Below are 17,807 nucleotides of genomic sequence, written 5' to 3' on the forward strand. Positions count from 1 at the left end.
TATGGGGTGTGTGTGTGTGTGTCTGTGTGTGTGTGTGTGTGTAGCTCCTTTTAAAAATGCAAACTGGGTTTTTTTTTTTAAACTATTTACTTTAATCGAAAAAAGAGCCACCGTTTTCATTTCAGGAAGTCGAAGGAATGATGTACTAAAAGGCTAAGGCTTTAGTTCCTGAAAGGCCACGAATCGCTGCAGGGGACGGTCGATGTGGTCCCCGCGCCCTTGCCAGCGTGCCCTCCGCGGGGTGAGGGAGACGGGGCAGAGCCTGCTCTGTGCTCGGACCGCCCCTCGGCCGGGCTCCGAGCACCTCCTCCTCTGGGGGCTGTGACAGTTGTTGGTGCCCCTTGAGGAGTCACGCTGACCGGTCTCCTCTCTGAGGGCTGCCCTCAAAGGTGAGCACAGACCAAGGTCCGGGGAGGTGCCTGTGGGCCCTGCTTCTTGGCCTTCCTCATCCACCTGATTGAGGAGAAGAAAAGAAAACGAATGCCACACAGTGGACAGGCCCACAGAGAAAGCCTATGTTCAACTCTTTTATGTTTCTTAGTTCAGTTTTTTTGCTGATTATAAAAATTACATTTGTTGTGCAAAATTTGGACAAAATAGAGAAATGTGAAGAAGAAAATAAAATGACTCATAAACCCACCCGGAGGGCTGCATCATACTTCTGGTTGTATAGCCTTCTAAGCTCTTTTTCTTAAACACACGTGTGCATGTTTTAAGCAAAATTGGAATATCCTATGTCTGATTTTGTCTTCTAATTGTACAATGTAATCCTAAAATTATCTTCTGCATGTTGGTTTAATCCCTAATATTTTTTCCTAGGGTTAAATATTCTGTGAAAAAATAGTAACTACATAATAGCTCGTCACGTGGGTATAACATTACTCACTTATTTTCCTGTTGTTGGACTTGTGGGTTGTTTTAATATATTTAATGCTGTGATGAAGCTGATACTTATTTAACACTGGTTGAATTCATTTTAGAAAATGTTATATGTAAGGCATGGATTATAAAAATTGTGAATAGTTTGTGTTAGAATTCATATTCTTAGGAGTTTTGAAGTTGATCTTTATTATTTTAATAATTTGTACATACCTTTTTTCTTGATCTTAAAATATTTTATAAATGGCTTGGACTCTTCGGAAAGGCCACACCTACTCTTACTTGTAGAAGTAGGTACCTGAGAAGAAAGCACACGAGGAATTCAGTGACTTGTTCTTGCAACTTAACTTGCGACTGTATCTATGCTTAGGATCGTTAGAACTGATGCCCCTGAAACGTGGAGTCACTCCTGTCCCTCTGTCTCAGGAGCACCTGGCACAGAAGCCGCTGCTTCACGGGAATCGCGGAGTGTTTCTTCTCTACCTGATGAAGCTGGGTAGGGCTTCTCTCTCTGACTGTCAGCTCTGTAGAGCAGCCGGAGGCTCCGAGCCTGGCTTCCGTGGCGCCATGCCCGCAGGGAGACGCACAGTGGACAGTCAGACCTCCTCTTCCTTCTCATCTTCCTCCTCCAGGCCTCCTGCTCAGAGAGCCCTGTTACTAGTTATTTATGTATATTACAGGCATATTTTCTGCATATATGGGGTGTGTGTGTGTGTGTGTGTGTATAGCTCCTTTTAAAAGGTGTGGGTCCTCGGGCCGAGCTGCGGGCCGCGGGCAAAGGGCTGTAGCTCCCTTCCTGGCGCTGGCAGGGGGCGGCCCAGCGAGAGGATCCCAGCTCCTCCCAGCGTGGTCTCATACGGCAGAGCATTTGGGTGAACTGGCCAGAATCACTCCTAACAAGTGCTGCTGTTTGTACAGTAAACGGGACCGTTTATTGAGTACCTAACTGCTGGTCCCACACAGGGCTGTGAGCTGGACTGCCTCTGCTTCATGAATTCTGTATTATAAACCCCGTTTGCCCCATATTATGGATGAAGGAACTGAGGACGAAACATGTTACCAGACGTGTCCATGGTCGCTCAGCCCACAGATGTGGAGCTGGATTGAGTCCAGGTTGTTAGAAGCCATGTCCTGCCTGCTAACCAAATGGTTGACTTTTAAATACAGGTCGATTTATAGTTGTTTTAATGATTTTATAGATAAACTTCTTCCTTTTTGTTAGAGGAAGAAAAAAATGATTGATCATCCATTGTTCTGACAAACGGCAGTACTTTCTGGAAATGAACCATTTCATGTGGTTTTTCTCTTTGCATTCCTGACGAAGACGTCATTTTGGTGGCTTACGGGGCATCTCCGGTTCTACTAACGGAACTGTGCCTGCGGTCGTTGGAAAAGACCTCCAGGCCTGAGCTGTGCACAGAGTGGGGACTCAGTAAATGCAGTGACGCGGGCGGGGCGGGAGACTGACTCAGCGCCCAGGGAGCCCTTCTCTCCTGGAGTCGCTCACACGCCGTCTGTCTCCTCTTCTTCCTAGGCAGAAGGGTATGTCATTGGGAGCTGCATCAAACACATCCCTATCGCAGGGAGAGATATTACGTATTTCATGCAACAGCTGCTGAGGGAGCGGGAGGTGGGGATTCCTCCGGAGCAGTCGCTGGAGACTGCCAAAGCCATCAAGGTAAAAGCAGGAGCAGACGGGGCCGCTTGCGGGTGACAGAGGAATGGTGTTTGGGTGCTTCCCTTGCTGCTGAGACCCCCCGCCCTCACCTTCCTTCCTCCCCACTCCCCGCGAACGTGGGTCTCGATCTGTTTACACTCATGGAGCTTCTAGCTATACATGAGAACAGCCTGATTGCTGGGATCGAGCACCCTACGCAGTACAGCATCGTTTCATTGGTGCCTGAGCAGGTAGAACCTTCAGTTAGCTGGATGCGTCTCCCACGTCTCCCTCCAAGTTCATTTCCAGAATAAGGAACAGGCAGCAGCAGCAGCAGCGACCGTTAGGAATCCTGTGAAGTCAGCCAGTATTCAAACTAACTTCCAGTACCTGTAGTCTGTGGTTCTGTGCCCTGTGAATTACAGTTGAGAGTAATGCTGTTCTAGGGTGGAATCATAAAACAGAATCCACATGTAGTTTCCAGACTGTAATTACCATGCTGGAAAAGTTACAGGAGGTTTTAAAATCAAATCAGTAAGAATAGAAGAAAAATGGCTCATTGGTCCTTTTTTAAGATGCCTGCTTGACCTGATCCATCAGTCTGGTCTTTGTATGACTCTGTATGTAGCAGTTGACAGACCCTGTTGAAAGGAGCTTTCTTTTCAGGTTGCAAAATTAGGACAAATTACTGTGTTTTTTTAAAGCCAAAATGCAAGAGATTCTTAGTAATACAAGCGTGATCTTCATATAGATGAAGAGCAAGGGTTTTGTTTGTTTCTGGAGAAGAATTTAAACGTGGGGATGACACATGGCCTTGAGCATATACTTAGCTTCTGAGCCGCAGGGAAGTTTAGCCTGTCCTCCCGCGCCCCCATCGCTGCTCCCTGGTTTCCTCGCACTAAGCACCCAGGACCGGGCTGGCTGAAAGGAAAGGAAGCATGGGGCGGGGGCGGGACTCCCGCGTTTCACCCGCCACTCTTGGTGAGCACAGGTGGTGTGAGCCCGGGCGCACTGGCAGTGGTCAGGGCTCCTGTGACGAGGGGCCCACTGCCCCGTGTGCCCAGGACGGGAGCACCTCGAATGCCCAGCCAAGGCACCAGGGCCCGTCCTTTCCTTCTGGTGGGAAGGTTATAGAAGCAACATAAGACTTTCTTTGTAGAATAAAATATTTCCCCAACTTTCCCTCTTCCTCTCCTTGCCTTTCTTCAAGGAAAGAGATTTGGATCTCTGATCCAGGTTCCCTCGCCATGCCCTCTTTCACAGATGGGACCCGACCCTCGGGGTGGACGTGGGGTGAGCAGAGCCCCGAGTGTGATGACCGGGAGGCATTTCCTTTACTTGCTGGCTCTCTGGGGTCCGGTTCTGGCCCTGACCCCGGAGCTGGCCCATTCCTGCCCTGACGGTGTGTCGCTCAGCAGTGAAGGTCAGGCATGCGAGAGACTCCTTGTGTTCTGCAGATGAGCTGCACCGACCCTGCTGTTCGTTCTCGCCTCACTTCTCTCTGTGATGGAGGAGATCTGGAAAGGGTGGTTAGAGCCCCTGCATCCTGTTACTCCCAGGGTCACAGGTGGGCCTGAGGCTGGTGGGCTCTGGCACACACTGTCCTTGCAGCGGGAGTCCAGAGCTTAGGGCTGACAGGGATGCTCTCCATCCAACTTCACTGAGGCGTTTCATGTCATCACTTAAGCCAGCTGAGGTGCCCTAAGAAATCGACCAGGCCTCTTAAGGCAATGTAATGTTTCTGTCTCCAGTCTGTAGATTTAAAGTCACATGGACTGACTCGCTCCTTTGTCAACGAGCAGGGCTGTGTAGCTTATAATTCAACAAAGTATATCAAGGATAGTGTTAGGATCTGTTTCAGGGCTTCTCAGAAACTTTAAACTTCATATCATGAAAAGACCTTCAGAGGTCCTTCTAAAATGTGTAGTGAGCTCCAGCTGTGTGCCTGGTGTTGAACAAAGCCCACCTTGCCCACAGGCAGCTTACTTTCAGAATCTGCCACCCAAGTGCCACCTGCTGCTTTGCTGAGGTTAGCTCTCAGGACAGATGATCGACCCAGAGATCCCCAGCCAAGCGTCACCAGATGCTGAGGAGACGCTTTCCACCTGTCAGGCTGGTCCGGTGCTGGGGTGGAAAGCATGAGTGTCTCCTCTTGTACGGGCGTACGGCAGCTCCATCCTGCCTAAGCGGGCCTTTTCTTTTGTCCGTGGTACCTGCCGCCTTCTAGCGTGCTGTGTCACTTACTTACGTATCACGGCTGTCACTTTACTCTCTCGACTCTCAGCCAGAGCGTATGCTCCAGTGGGCAGGGGTCTGTCTGCATGTGTTCTGTTCACTTGAGCATCCCGTGTGCCTAGCTGATGACTGTGCTGTGTCAGGCTGCACGGCAGGTTCACGACCCACTGGTGGACCGTGGTAGGCGTGGGGGTGAGACCCACCGCATTCATCGTGGGGGATGCGGTCCACTGGTGCAGCGTGGATGGCGGTGTGTGCCCGGCCAGGCGCTGTGGAGGGGCCCAGGAGGAATAAGGAAAGCGGAGAGGGATAACTTTAGACGTCACTTTAGATGATATGCAGCAAAATTTGATAGGGTAAAGCTGAGGTTCATAGCCGAGCTGCAAAGGAAGCAGATTTACAAGTCCAGAGCGTAGTCGTGAAAAGTCTGTGAGGCTTGGCCACACGTCCATACTGGAGTTGTGTGTGAGTGGGACTCATTTCAGGGTGTTTGATGCTGGGGGTTACTGGGTACTTGTCAGAGGGCAGACTCTGGTGACATCTCTTCGTGTGTGTCTGCAGGAGAAATACTGTTACATTTGCCCTGATATCGTCAAGGAATTTGCCAAGTACGATGTGGATCCTCAGAAGTGGATCAAACAGTACACGGGGATCAATGCAGTCAACCAGAAGAAGTTCATTATAGATGTTGGCTACGAAAGGTTCCTGGGCCCTGAGATTTTCTTTCACCCGGAGGTAAGATGTTAGCTTTTTGAGTGTGAAGTATGGCACCTGTGGAGCAATACTGCCACCTCGTGTGTGTACGGAGCGTCCCCGGTGGGGTTTCCTGAGCAGCTCTCAGGCCGCCTGTCGTGAGGACACTGGGGTACACGCTGCACCCTCTGCAGCTCTTACAGCCCCTGTGCAGGTTGCCTGCTTGACTGATGCCCCTCTTTAGACTTGGTTCTCCGTTAGAGATAATGAGTGATTAGGGAGAAGCTTTAAGAGCAGTAGAAGATATGGAAATGAAATTAATCCATAGTAATATGAAAACTAGTTAATCCCGGGGACCAAATGCAGTCTGCCTTTGTATGGGAGTAGGGTAACATGTAACATGTAACCTTTCCATCCTTGGTGATGGTCCATCCTAGTTGCAGTTTGTAACCCCAGCTGGTCCTGCTGTGTTCCCTGCTGCAAGTTAGTTAAAGCTTCTGTCTGAGGACTAACCTTTCCATTAGTTAGATGGGCTTTAGGAATTACAGATATCATCATTTTAACTATAGTCACAAAGAATTATTATTACTTTTGCAGAAGCAGTCATCAAGAGGCAACATTTTAAGGTTTAAATAAGTGGATTTTATTTGTATTTTGGTATATTTTTCTGCCTAATTCAGTTTACATTTGATAAGTAGGTTACAAACTGCTGCCTGTTTTTAGATGTGTATGACCACTTTGTGTAGGGAAATGGCACACAATGTATGCCTTACTATAATCTAATAATCATGCCTTTGATATTACTGATTTAAAGTAGACATAAAACCGAAAATGTCCAGTGAACAGCTGGTGAGCAACTGGATGTTACCTTCTTCCCCTTGAGTACGTTAAAGCTTTCCTTGATTTTTAAAGTGTATTTAAAGTTTTTTTAAGTTGAATTATTTATACTTTAACTTATTTAACTTACGGAATTGAATCCAAGACTGCTTACTCAGTGACATGATTGCTACCATATTGACTGTTTCATTTAAAAGCCACCCCCCTGAACCCTCCCCAGGCTTCTAGCTCAGGTTTACAGTGTGATCTTTCATTGACTGTGTTTTTTTCTTATATTATGGCTAGTTTTTTCATGATGTTAATATTCATAAGTGGTATACTTATTCTGTACTCACAGCGTTTTCATTACATGGCACATACATCATGCACACACGTTTCACACTCTTGACAGCAGGATTCACCCTGTGTCCTAATGCAGAGCTGGTCTGTTTTTGCTACTCTTTGATGTTTTCCCCTTGCTGACCCCACACATGTCATCTCCTGAGGGCACGTGTCACCATCACCTCATGCACAGTCACTTGGGTTCTTCTGACGTATGAACATTTGACGTAGTCATTCCAGTGTGACGGTTTTAAAGGTATAGTACATTCTGTATTTGTTAAAGTTACTTTTTAAAAAGGTTATTGAGAGAAATGTGTAATGTTTCTTTTATATTTATATGAAATTCAGTTTGCCAACCCAGACTTTATGGAGTCCATCTCGGACGTTGTTGATGAAGTCATACAGAACTGCCCCATCGATGTCCGTCGTCCACTGTATAAGGTATAAGCTGCCTGGGTAAGGTGCTCGGGTTCATTCCACAGTTAAAGGCCCAGCATTCTTGGAATAATAGGTTCTTAACGTCAGTGTGCAGATGTTCCTGTTTCACTCCTGTCTTACAGGATTTGTTAAAGGCCAGCATACTGGCGAAATATTTTTCTTGGAGTGGAGATGACTTAAATGTTTGGAAATAGGACTCAGCTCACCAGAAGTGTTTAAGTATTCTCATGGCTTTATTCTTACCTGGCCAGCTGTATTTTAAACTGGACAATTTTAACCTTATGTATTGATGGAAAGATGAAGGGTAACCTTCCCCTCATGGGTTCCATGAATTCACTGGTCTTGCTTCATGCATATTTAGGTTTGTGCCAAATGTGCTGTTGCCAGGAAGAGGTCAGAGCCTGAAGTGAAGCAGTCAGGTAGAAAATACTCATGTAATTTTCAGCCCTCAGCCTCTGCCCTGTCTTACCTTCTCAGCCCAGGGACCTGAGTTTAAAGAGGAGCATATCAGGCTCAGGAGTGAGGGCTTAATAAATTTTGTTTCATCTACACAATGGGATACACTACGCAGTCTTTAAAAAGAATGAGGTGAATCAATGTAAATTCAAATGAAAAGATGTCTGTAGTATACATTGTTAAGTGAAAAAGCATGTTGTAAAGTTTACACCTAGTAGTATTTTGTTTAAAAATATAGTTTGCGTATATATATGAAAAGGTTTTGAATGAATGCTAAACTCTTAAAGAAAATAACACATCTTTGGGGGTAGAAGATGCGTAACTTTTACCTTCTACTTCTTGTGTTTTAAGATTGAAATTTTAGAGTTAACAAATGTTATTTTTATTATTGGAAAACATTTTCCTATGTAGACAACTTTTTATGGGTGAAAACAAATTATAATTCTATTTTTATTGTTACATGTCCTTAATTAAACAGCTCTCTCCTCCAACAAAATGTGCAAGAAAGGGAAACTAGAGACAGGTGGGAGTATTAGTAAGTTTAGTAAAATACATGCCTTGCTCTCCCTGCTTCTTTTTTTTTTTTTTTTTTTTTTTTTCTTTTTGCGGTATGCGGGCCTCTCACTGTTGTGGCCTCTCCCGTTGCGGAGCACAGGCTCCGGACGCGCAGGCCCAGCGGCCATGGCTCACGGGCCCAGCCGCTCCGCGGCATATGGGATCCTCCCAGACCGGGGCACGAACCCGTATCCCCTGCATCGGCAGGCGGACTCTCAACCACTGCGCCACCAGGGAGGCTCCTCTCCCTGCTTCTTAAATCTCACTTAACATCAGCTGTGTCTTCTTGTCCATGAAAGCAAGGAACAGGTGTGCACGTTTTAGTCTTTATTTCATCCTAACGGAAAAGAAACTTCTGCCAGCGGTTACAGATTGTTCATGGCTGAGATTTTTTTCTCATCAGACAGTTTAGTTCACTTTCAGTACATTTACAGGAAGTAGAGATGGCCTTGTAACCTGAGCTCCTTGTTTAATAGATGATGGCCCTGAGCCCCAGAGATGGGAAAAGGAGGCAAAACTAGAGGGACCTGGGTCAAATGGAGCAAACTGGTCTTGGACTTCTAAAAAAATTATTGAGGTATAGTTGATGTACAATATTATGTAAGTTTTAGGTGTACAACATAGTGATTTGCAATTCTTAAAGGCTATATTCCATTCCTAGTTGTTATAAAATATTGGCTCTATTCCCTGTTTTTGTACAGTATATCCTTGTAGCCTGTTTATTTTATATGTAGTAGTTTGTACCTCTTAATCCCCTACTCCTGTCTTGCCCCTCGCCCCTTCCCTCTCTCCGCTGGTAAACATTAGTTTGTTCTGTGTATCTGTGAGTCTGCTTTTTTTTTTGTTATGTTCACTGGTTTGTTTTCTTTTTTAGGTTCCACATATAAGTGAGCTCATATAGTATTTGTCTTTCTCTGATTTGTTTCACTTAGCATAGTACCCTCCAAGTCCATCCATGTTGCTGCAAATGGCAACATTTCATTCTTATTTATGGCTGAGTAATATTCCCTTGTGTATATATATATATATATCTATATATATAGATATATAGATATACACCACATTTTCTTTATCCATTCATCTGTTGATGGTCGCTTAGGTTGCTTCCATATCTTGGCAATTGTAAGTAATGCTGCTGTGAACATAGGGGTGCATATATCTTTTTGAGTTAAGTGTTTTCTTTTTTTTTGGATACATACCCAGAAGTGGAATTGCTAGATCATTAGGTAGTTCTATTTTTAGCTTTTCGAGAAACCTCCATACTGTTCTCCATAGTGGCTGCACCAATTTACATTCCCACCAACAGTGCACGAGGGTTCCCTTTTCTCCACACCCTCTCCAGCATTTGTTTTTGTGGTATTTTTGATGATGGCCATTCTGACAGGTGTGAGGTGACAGCTCATTGTGGTTTTAATGTGCATTTCTCTGATGATTAACGGTGTTGAGAAACTTTTCACGTGCCTTTTGGCCATCCGTATGTCTCCTTTGGGAAAATGTCTGTTCAGATCCTCTGCCCATTTTTTGATTGGGTCGTTTGTTTTTTCTCATGTTGAGTTGTATGAGCTGTTTATATATTTTGGAGATTAACCCCTTATCAGTCGTATCATTTGCAAATATCTTCTCCCATTCAGTAGGTTGTCTTTTCGTTTTATTGATGGTTTCCTTTGCTGTGCAAACGTTTTAAGTTTAATTAGGTCCCATTTGTTTATTTTTGCTTTTATTTTCTTTGCTTTAGGAGACGGATCCAAAGAATATTGCTGTGATTTATGTCAAAGAATGCTCTGCCTGTGTTTTCTTCTAGGAGTTTTATGGCCTCTGGTCTTACATTTAGGTCTTCAACCCATTTTGAGTTGATTTTTGTACATGGGGTTAGAGAGTGTTATAATTTCATTCTTTTATATGTAGCTGTCCAACAGACAGTTGAGTTTTGAGAGGGGTTAAGCGCCGGGTAGGATCACTTAGCTAAGTGGCAGGGTTGGATTTTGAGTCCACTTGCCACACCTTTGAAAACGCGTGCTTTTTTCACCACATCACACTGAAGATTATGGAAAATGTGGCAGGAAGACGATTCCGCAAAGAGGGAAACCCTGTCCCGACTGCTTCACCCCCTGGAAGAGTCATTTCTTCCCTGAGGCGTTCGAGGGCTTTCTGCTTGGCCCTGGTCGCCTGGCCCTGCTCCGCCAGCCGTGTGAGTGCTTCTGTGCGGGACCTCGGCCGAGTTACGGCAGCCTTGCGAGTGGTTTAGGACCTCAGTAGGCTTGGTGGGGGGCTGACTGGGGGTGGACCGTGTTTTTCTCCTTTGTCGGGCTCTCTACCCCGTGGGGAAGGAGGAACACAGTGGGGTCCGGTCTGTGCTGCCACCCAGCAAGCAGGTGAGAAGCTAACCCTGGCGTCTCGGTGCTCACAGCACACATTCACTTGTGTGTTCACGGACTGTCCCCTGCGGGGCGGCTCCCCTGGAGTGTCACCCTGGTGGTCGCACCTGGCTCCCGCCCGTGGCCCATCGCTGCCACGTGGCCCGGCCGCACTGCCAGCCCTGGGCGTGGGGAGGGTGAGGACTGTCTGCTGGCACCTCTGCCACAGCCACCACGAAAGGGACTTGTTTCCAGAACAAAGGGCTTGATGAGTGAATGCAAGTGTAATATTGAAGCCTAAAAATGCCCTTTCCTGCGTGTTTGCCTGCCAGGTAATGGCTGTCGTCGTGCTTTTCCCCATGGTGGTTTTAGACCAGGGGTTGGCCAGCTCTTTCTGCAAAGGGCCAGATGGTAAGTATTTTCAGCTTTGTGGGCCATTCGGTCTGTGTTGCTGCCAGAGGACACGCGAGTGACCAGGAGGGGCTGTGTTCCCAGGAACTTTGTGTATGAAAGCAGGCGTTGGGGACGTAGGCGGGAAGCGTGATTCTCACACTTTCCGGCTCAGGCCTCACACACTCATTCACTGACTGCAGCCAGGGCTGCTGTTGGGAAAGGCTCCTCTCACCCCAGGGCCCTGTGGCCCCCGCAGGCCACTGCTCTGGCCCCTCGTCTCCAGAGGCCGTCACCCCGTGTTCCGGGCTGCCGGGGCAGCATCCTGGGCGGGCGGCCTTGTTCTTCGGATTCGCTCTGAACTTTTGGTCCCGCTTTCCTCCTCCTCCTCCAGAGTTTAGCCGTGAGCTTGCCATGGAAAGAACCTTCCACTGCGACATCTGTGTTCATGAAATGCACACATGTACAGTTTGTGGGATTTTGAAAGTAATTAAGAGACATACTACATACAGGTGCTCCTGCAGAACACGTGGGCGTCTTGCTCTGGAGAGCTCTGTTCACGTGTCTTTAGGTAGCATGTCTTTCCTCTCCAGTCTTACCGTTACTTTGTCATTCCCTCCTCTGTTACCGATGTTTCTTCCTACCTGCTGGGCCCCCTTCTGTCAGTGTCCCAGACACGTGCCGTGGGGCTTAAAAAGTACTCAGTAACCACTAAAGAAGTAGGAAGCAGGTTCGTACCCAAAGAAACTCATGATTGCCAAGGGGAAGCAGCCTGTCTGCTGAGCCCTGCTGGATTCCGTGCCTGGGCAAGGTGCCCCTCCAGGAGGCTGGTTTCCTGACTTCTGCCTCCGTGCACTGTTCCCGCAGTGCCCACAGGCTCAGACGGGCTGCTGAGGTGGCCGAACCAGCCAGAGGGGAAGCCACAGGCCTCGCAGGAAGGGTTCTGAGGCTGCTGCTTGGTGCCCTGAGCTCTGCTGCTCAGCTCACAGCCTCAGAGGAAGGTGTCTCCCCTTTGCCTCACCTGCTCCCAAAGGTGCTGTCTGGACCAGTCGGGCCTGGACGTCTTATGTTTCTCAGGCTCAGTCTTGGGAACTGTAGGTGGAGTTGCTTATGGAGAAGCGAGCAGGAGGAAGCACCCGAGACCTTCTTGGTCCTTGAGTTAACACCCTCCTCAGGTTAGTACACAAGAAAAAGAAGTTGGTGGAGAATAAAATGTGGCTTTGAAAATTTAGAATCTTCAAAAATGTAAAACAGTTTTTTTTGGACAAAAGGAGTTATAATCTAATTTTTATTTCAGTCTGGCCTGTAGATCAGAAGGGTATTCACATGCCCCCCTTTTCTGTTCAGTCTCTAAGTATGATGGAGCTCTGGTCTGGAGGGGACTCGTGTGTGAGAGCCAAGTCTTGGAGGCCTGTGATTTCCCCACGAAGCCAAGTCATTGCAGGCAGCAGGTGCTGCTTGAAACAAGACGTTTTCGGCCCTGGCTGTCCATGGGCGTCACCCCAGCAGCATTAAAATATACTGATGTCTGGGTCCCACCCCCAGAGATTCTGATGTAATTGTCCTGGGCATCTGGATTTTAAAAGCTTCGCAGATGATTTTAATGTGCAGCTAAATTGAGAACCACTGTTAGCAACTAGTCCACTCTGGGGTTAGTCAGCGTTTAGTAGTTTTCCTGCTTTACTCCAGGGCAAAGCCAGTTTTGAGTTGCTTTGTAATGCAGCTGGGTCTCTACTAAATACAAGACACTATTGTTGTTAACTTAGAGGACTTAAGTATGTATGAGAGATGGATCTTGTCTTCAAGAGCTTATAAAAAAGCTAAAAATAATACGGAAATAATTCTCACGGGAACCACCACAAGCTAAATGTCGTTCATTGAGGTGTCATGGAAATTTAATGAGAAGGGCTCAAGGAGGGCTTGGAGAAGGTGGCAGGGAGCTGGTCTGAGGGCTCAGCCTGCAGAGAGGAGGTGGGGATGCAAACCAGGGGGAGGGCACTTGGCATGGGTGCCAGCGCGGGCGCAGGGCAGAGGCTGCAGAACCCCGCCCCGGGTGGAGCCCAGAGTGGTACTGAAGGTGGTGGGGAGCAAGTCCCGGAGCGGGGGCGGGGCTGGCAATTCAGTATTTTTAGACCTGCTTTGGCAGTGGGCCGGGAGTTGTTAAAAATTCTCATTCCTTGTGTTTGTCAAGCAGACGTGACTGCATCTTGATGTGGTTCAAGGAATGATTTTTCTGGAACAGATTGCTTGAATTGGGTTGTATGTAAGTATGTTAATACCTTTTAAGTCAGAGGAGCTATTGCAAAGTGAGTTATATATGTATTTTTATTCTTAATGGTGAACGAGTTGAAATATCTTTAATACTTAGAGATCGAAATACACATTTTAAGACGTTATTGGTTTGTTCAACCCTTTTCACGGTAGGCCTTCTATTCAGGTGAGATCCCAAGTGCAGTCTGACGTGTGAGCAGATGGGCGGGCGGTTTGGGGCCAGCTGGTGGACAGAGCAGGCTCGGGGCTTGCCGGTCCGGCCCCGGCTCCACGCGCACCCCCCTAGTTGGTGCTTCCTGCCCAGGTGTCCAGAAATGACAGGGTCCATGTGCCGCTGGGGAGGGAAGAGTGACTTCCCAGCTGAGCACTGACCTGCTGGGTGGAGAGGAACTTCCGGAGGCTTATTGTTATGAGAGAGTGAGGAGGGGCCGATGGTGACTGCTTTGACACCGTTTGGACACCGTTGAGCAAATGTGCACTGAGCCTCCAAGGAGGCCCGGCCTCACGTGGGCACCGGGATAGACCCTGACGGGAGTGGGTTGGGCTTGAGGCCAGCGCCTCATTCTTGCTCCCAGGACCTCTAGCTCCTTGGAAGAGGCCCCATCCGCATTAGGGAGGACGCCCTTAACGTTGACCACATCTGCAAAGTACCTTCACAGCGACACCGAGGTTGCCGTGTGGGTCAGTCATTGGGTGCTGTAGCCAGACCAAGCTGACACACAAAGTTAACCATCCAAGAAGCCAGGAAGGAGCAGTCGAAGAAAGAAGAGAACACTCTGGGAGTCAAGGGGAGACAGCTGTCATCAGCCATGTCAGGTGACGCCGAGAGGTCACCCAGGACGAGGGTTCTCGGTGAGGGTGCGGGCAGAGGCCAGGTTACAGCAGCTGAGGGGAGGAGTCACTGGCGGAGAAGACGTGCAGGTAATTCTCGGAAGACATGCGTCGTCGGTTTTTACGTCTCCTATGGTCAGGCAGCCATTTCGAGCCAGCCTGGAGTTGGATTTCCTCTAGGACAGGGTGGGGCATCATACGGCCCACCTTTGAGAAGTAAGTTTGTTCAAACTTTGCTGGGATTGCAGTCTTTGGGTTCTGTCTGAGAGTAAAAAAGCTCTTGTGCCGGGACTTCCCTGGCGGTCCAGTGCTTAAGAATCCGTCTTGCAATGCAGGGGACGCCGGTTCGATCCCTGGTTGGGGACTAAGATCCTACATGCCGCGGGGCAACTAAGCCCTCGCGCTGCAACTACTGAGCCCACGCGCCACAACTAGAGAGCCCGCGTGCCACAACTAAGACCTAACGTGGCCCAAAATAAAAATAAACATTTTTATAAAAGTTTGAGAACTGCTGTAACAGAATAAGTTGCATGCTTCCCTAAAAAGCTGTGAATTTTTTTTATTTTAAAAAAAGCTCTTGTCCCTAAAGAGGGACAAGCCTTTCAAAATTTCCACGTGGGGTGGTTGCCGGGAGAGTTGTCATCTTAACCTGTAGCAAGCAGTGGGGGTGGAGACTTCACTGTGAGCATCTTACTTTCTGCCTCTGGTTAATGGAGGAATAGCATGGTGGGTAGGGGCACAGCGTGTCTGTCAGACGGGATTAAGAGTACGAATAGAGTCTCCAGCACAAAGTACACTTAACGTTACAGGAATGGGAGTTTTTGTTATTTTTAATACTATATAAGGTATTGAATGAGCTTATTATTAATATAGACTTTGTCTTTCTGGCTTAAACGTCAGGTGGCTAACAGGCTGTGTGTATTGTTCATGATGATGTATGCTAGGATGTTCTTTACTAGCATAAAGACAGGACCTTTGCTTTTGTAGAGGTAGTTTACGATTGAGGCTTTTATTTGACATCATGGGATAAACAGTTACGCAGCAGAGTAAGCTGCAGTCTGTAGAAGAACCCAGTCCACACGGTGGTCTGGGTAAGCAGATAGCACAGCCGCACTGAGTGAGGAGGTGCTGTGCAAATTGGGCTCCGCGGCCTTTCAGCAGGTCGGCGGACAGCACCATAAAACACCATCTTAGTGTAGGAAACGTAGACTCTACAGGTGAGCGAGGATTATCGTTTCTGGCTTAAAATGCATTTAGACAATTTGAGAAGTGCCAGAGTCTTTAAGAAAGAAAACAGTAACCACTGACTTTATAAAAACAACTGAACTTTTCCCAAAGTGGTTGTATCATTTATACTTCCACCAGCGATGTGCAAGAGTTTCATTTGTTTGTATTTTAACCTAAACTTGGTGTGTAATTGATTTGGTTTGTATGATCCTGATTACAAATGCTGTTGCCTATCTTTTCACGTACTTATTTGTCATTTGTGTATCTTCTTTTGTGAAATGTCTGTTTGAATCTTTTGCCCATTTTTTAATTGGCTTGTTTATATTATTATTGAGTTGTAAGAGTTCTTTTTATATTCTGGATATAAGTCCTTTGTTAGATGTATGTATTGCAACTACTTTTTCCTAGTCTGTGGCTTGTCTTTTCATTTTCTTAGTGGTATCTTTTGAAGAACAGAAGTTTTCATTTTATAAAGTTCAATTTATCAGTTTTTATTTTTTACGGTTCACACTTTTTATGTCCGATCAAAGACATCTTTGCCTACATCATAGTCATGAAGACTTTAAGAAAATATTTTCTTCTAGAAGCTCTGTAAGCTTTAGCCCTTACATTTCAATCTGTGATCCATATTGAGTTAAATTGTATGTGTGAAGTAACGTAAATAAGCAAATGTTCATTTCTCCTCTGTGGATATTAATTATTCAGCATCATTTGTTGCAAAGACTATTCTTTTCCTGTTGAAGTGTCTTGGCTACTTTGTCTAAAATCATCTGACCACATATACACAGTGTATACACAGCACCGTTTTTTGTTTTTTGTTTTTTAATTTTTATTTATTTATTTTTGGCTGTGTTGGGTGTTCGTTTCTGTGCACGGGCTTTCTCTAGTTGCGGCGAGCGGGGACCACTGTTCATCGCGGTGCGTGGGCCTCTCACTGTCACGGCCTCTCCCTTTGTGGAGCACAGGCTCCAGACGCACAGTCTCAGTAGTTGTGGCTCATGGGCTTAGTTGCTCCGCGGCATGTGGGATCTTCCCAGACCAGGGCATGAACCCGTGTCCCCTGCCTTGGCAGGCAGATTCTTAACCACTGCTCCACCAGGGAAGCCCCACAGCACCGTTTTTATTGTTGTGTGAATGAATGAAAAAATGAATCTTCTGTGTTACACCTTTGAAAGCAACTCAAGATCTTGAAATGCTTCTGATCTTAACGAACATTCGTTTTCATACCCTGGTGAGTTAATTTTTAAATTAAAAAATCCATTACAGAGATATGAGAAGTAATTGCAGCAACTGACCCAAGACTGTATCCTGGACTGGAGAGAAAAATGCTAGAAAGAGTGCTAATAGTGCAGGTGACAGAATTGGAAGAGCAGTGATGGATTTAGATAAAGTTTTTTTTATCATTATAATTCATGAAGTCGAGAATTGAACTGTGAGGCTTATTCTAAGATACGATGCCCAGAATATCAAGAATGCTTTTAAATTGTGATTCTCAGTAGCAAACAGATACGCAGTTTATGTGAAGGTGTTAGCAGGCGAAGAGACCTGTCTCTTCAAGAAGGTGGGGATCAGAATGCCCTTGTTTGACTCTGTTAAGGTTGCCATCTGACCTGTCCGGGACTTGGTCCTGGTTCTCGCAGCTCCTGGCCAGGTCGAGGAGGAGCGTCGGTGAGCAGGGGTGACCCCTGAGAGCGGCGTGGGTTGGTGGCCCCTTGGCTCTGATAGGAGCCGAACCGTCTCCTGTTGTTTCGGAGCGATTTCTCCACAGGTGACCGGGTGCAGCGGTGATTATTCATGATGTTGATCCCGGGGTAGGATGTTGTCTGAAAGATCTAGATTTGCCGTTTGTCAAGAGAAAACGGGGAGGGGTGTTGGTAGGAGACGGCCCTTTGAGAAATGGAATAGGCAGCGTGTTTTCACTTGGTTATAGTTGAGGAAGAAGCACCGAGAGAAAGAATTTGTGACACAGGAAAAAAGTACAGTTTATACTTTCTTGATAGCATTAGCTCTGCTTCGGTGATCATCTTTTCACATAGATTGAAGTGTGTTATTCAAACAAGCAATTGGGCACGTGGGGTGTGTTGTGGGCAGGTCACTAGGCCAGCCTGGGCGGGTGATCTCACGCAAGGAAACCTCTGCTTTGTGTCTTTTAGAATGTCGTGCTTTCAGGGGGCTCGACGATGTTCAGGGACTTTGGACGTCGCCTGCAGAGAGACTTAAAAAGGGTGGTGGACGCCAGACTGAGACTCAGCGAGGAGCTCAGTGGCGGCAGAATAAAGGTGAGGCCCCTCGACAGCACAGGCCGGCGGGCGCGCCCGTCTGGGCAGCGAGGGAGAAGCGCAAGTTGCAGCCACTCTCAGCCACCGTGTGAAGTGACATTCAGAGGTTTGTCACCTGGACTCACCCCAGGTGTGCTGTCAGGGCGGATACGGACCTCGTGAGGCAGCTACGCAGCTTTACACCGCCCACCGACCCACGCACGCCAGCAGTGTCCTTTGTGTGTAGGAGGTCAGGTGTGTAGTGTAATGACCAGCATCCCAAGGAGACGGGTCAGTTTACAGTGAGGAGCTTTAGCGTCCTTTGGGAACATTCTCATTAAACCCAGGTGACTAACACGGGCAGGGCGTTACTGCTGTGTTCCTCCAAGATAATGATTCTTAACT

The 17,807-nt window shown here is 47.1% G+C and overlaps 1 protein-coding gene across 1 annotated transcript in view; it reads left to right on the top strand.

The window, feature by feature from the left end:
• Positions 1-17,807, top strand: part of ACTR3B (actin related protein 3B) — a 63,860-nt gene that overhangs the window by 44,076 nt on the left and 1,977 nt on the right. Inside the window, 4 exon segments of the mRNA XM_060108286.1 lie at positions 2,414-2,557; positions 5,333-5,506; positions 6,971-7,063; positions 17,298-17,423. Of these exon segments, the coding sequence (XP_059964269.1) occupies positions 2,414-2,557; positions 5,333-5,506; positions 6,971-7,063; positions 17,298-17,423 (537 nt within the window).

The sequence above is a fragment of the Mesoplodon densirostris genome, chromosome 9 (assembly GCF_025265405.1).
Source record: "Mesoplodon densirostris isolate mMesDen1 chromosome 9, mMesDen1 primary haplotype, whole genome shotgun sequence".
NCBI classification, from domain to species: Eukaryota; Metazoa; Chordata; class Mammalia; order Artiodactyla; family Ziphiidae; genus Mesoplodon; species Mesoplodon densirostris.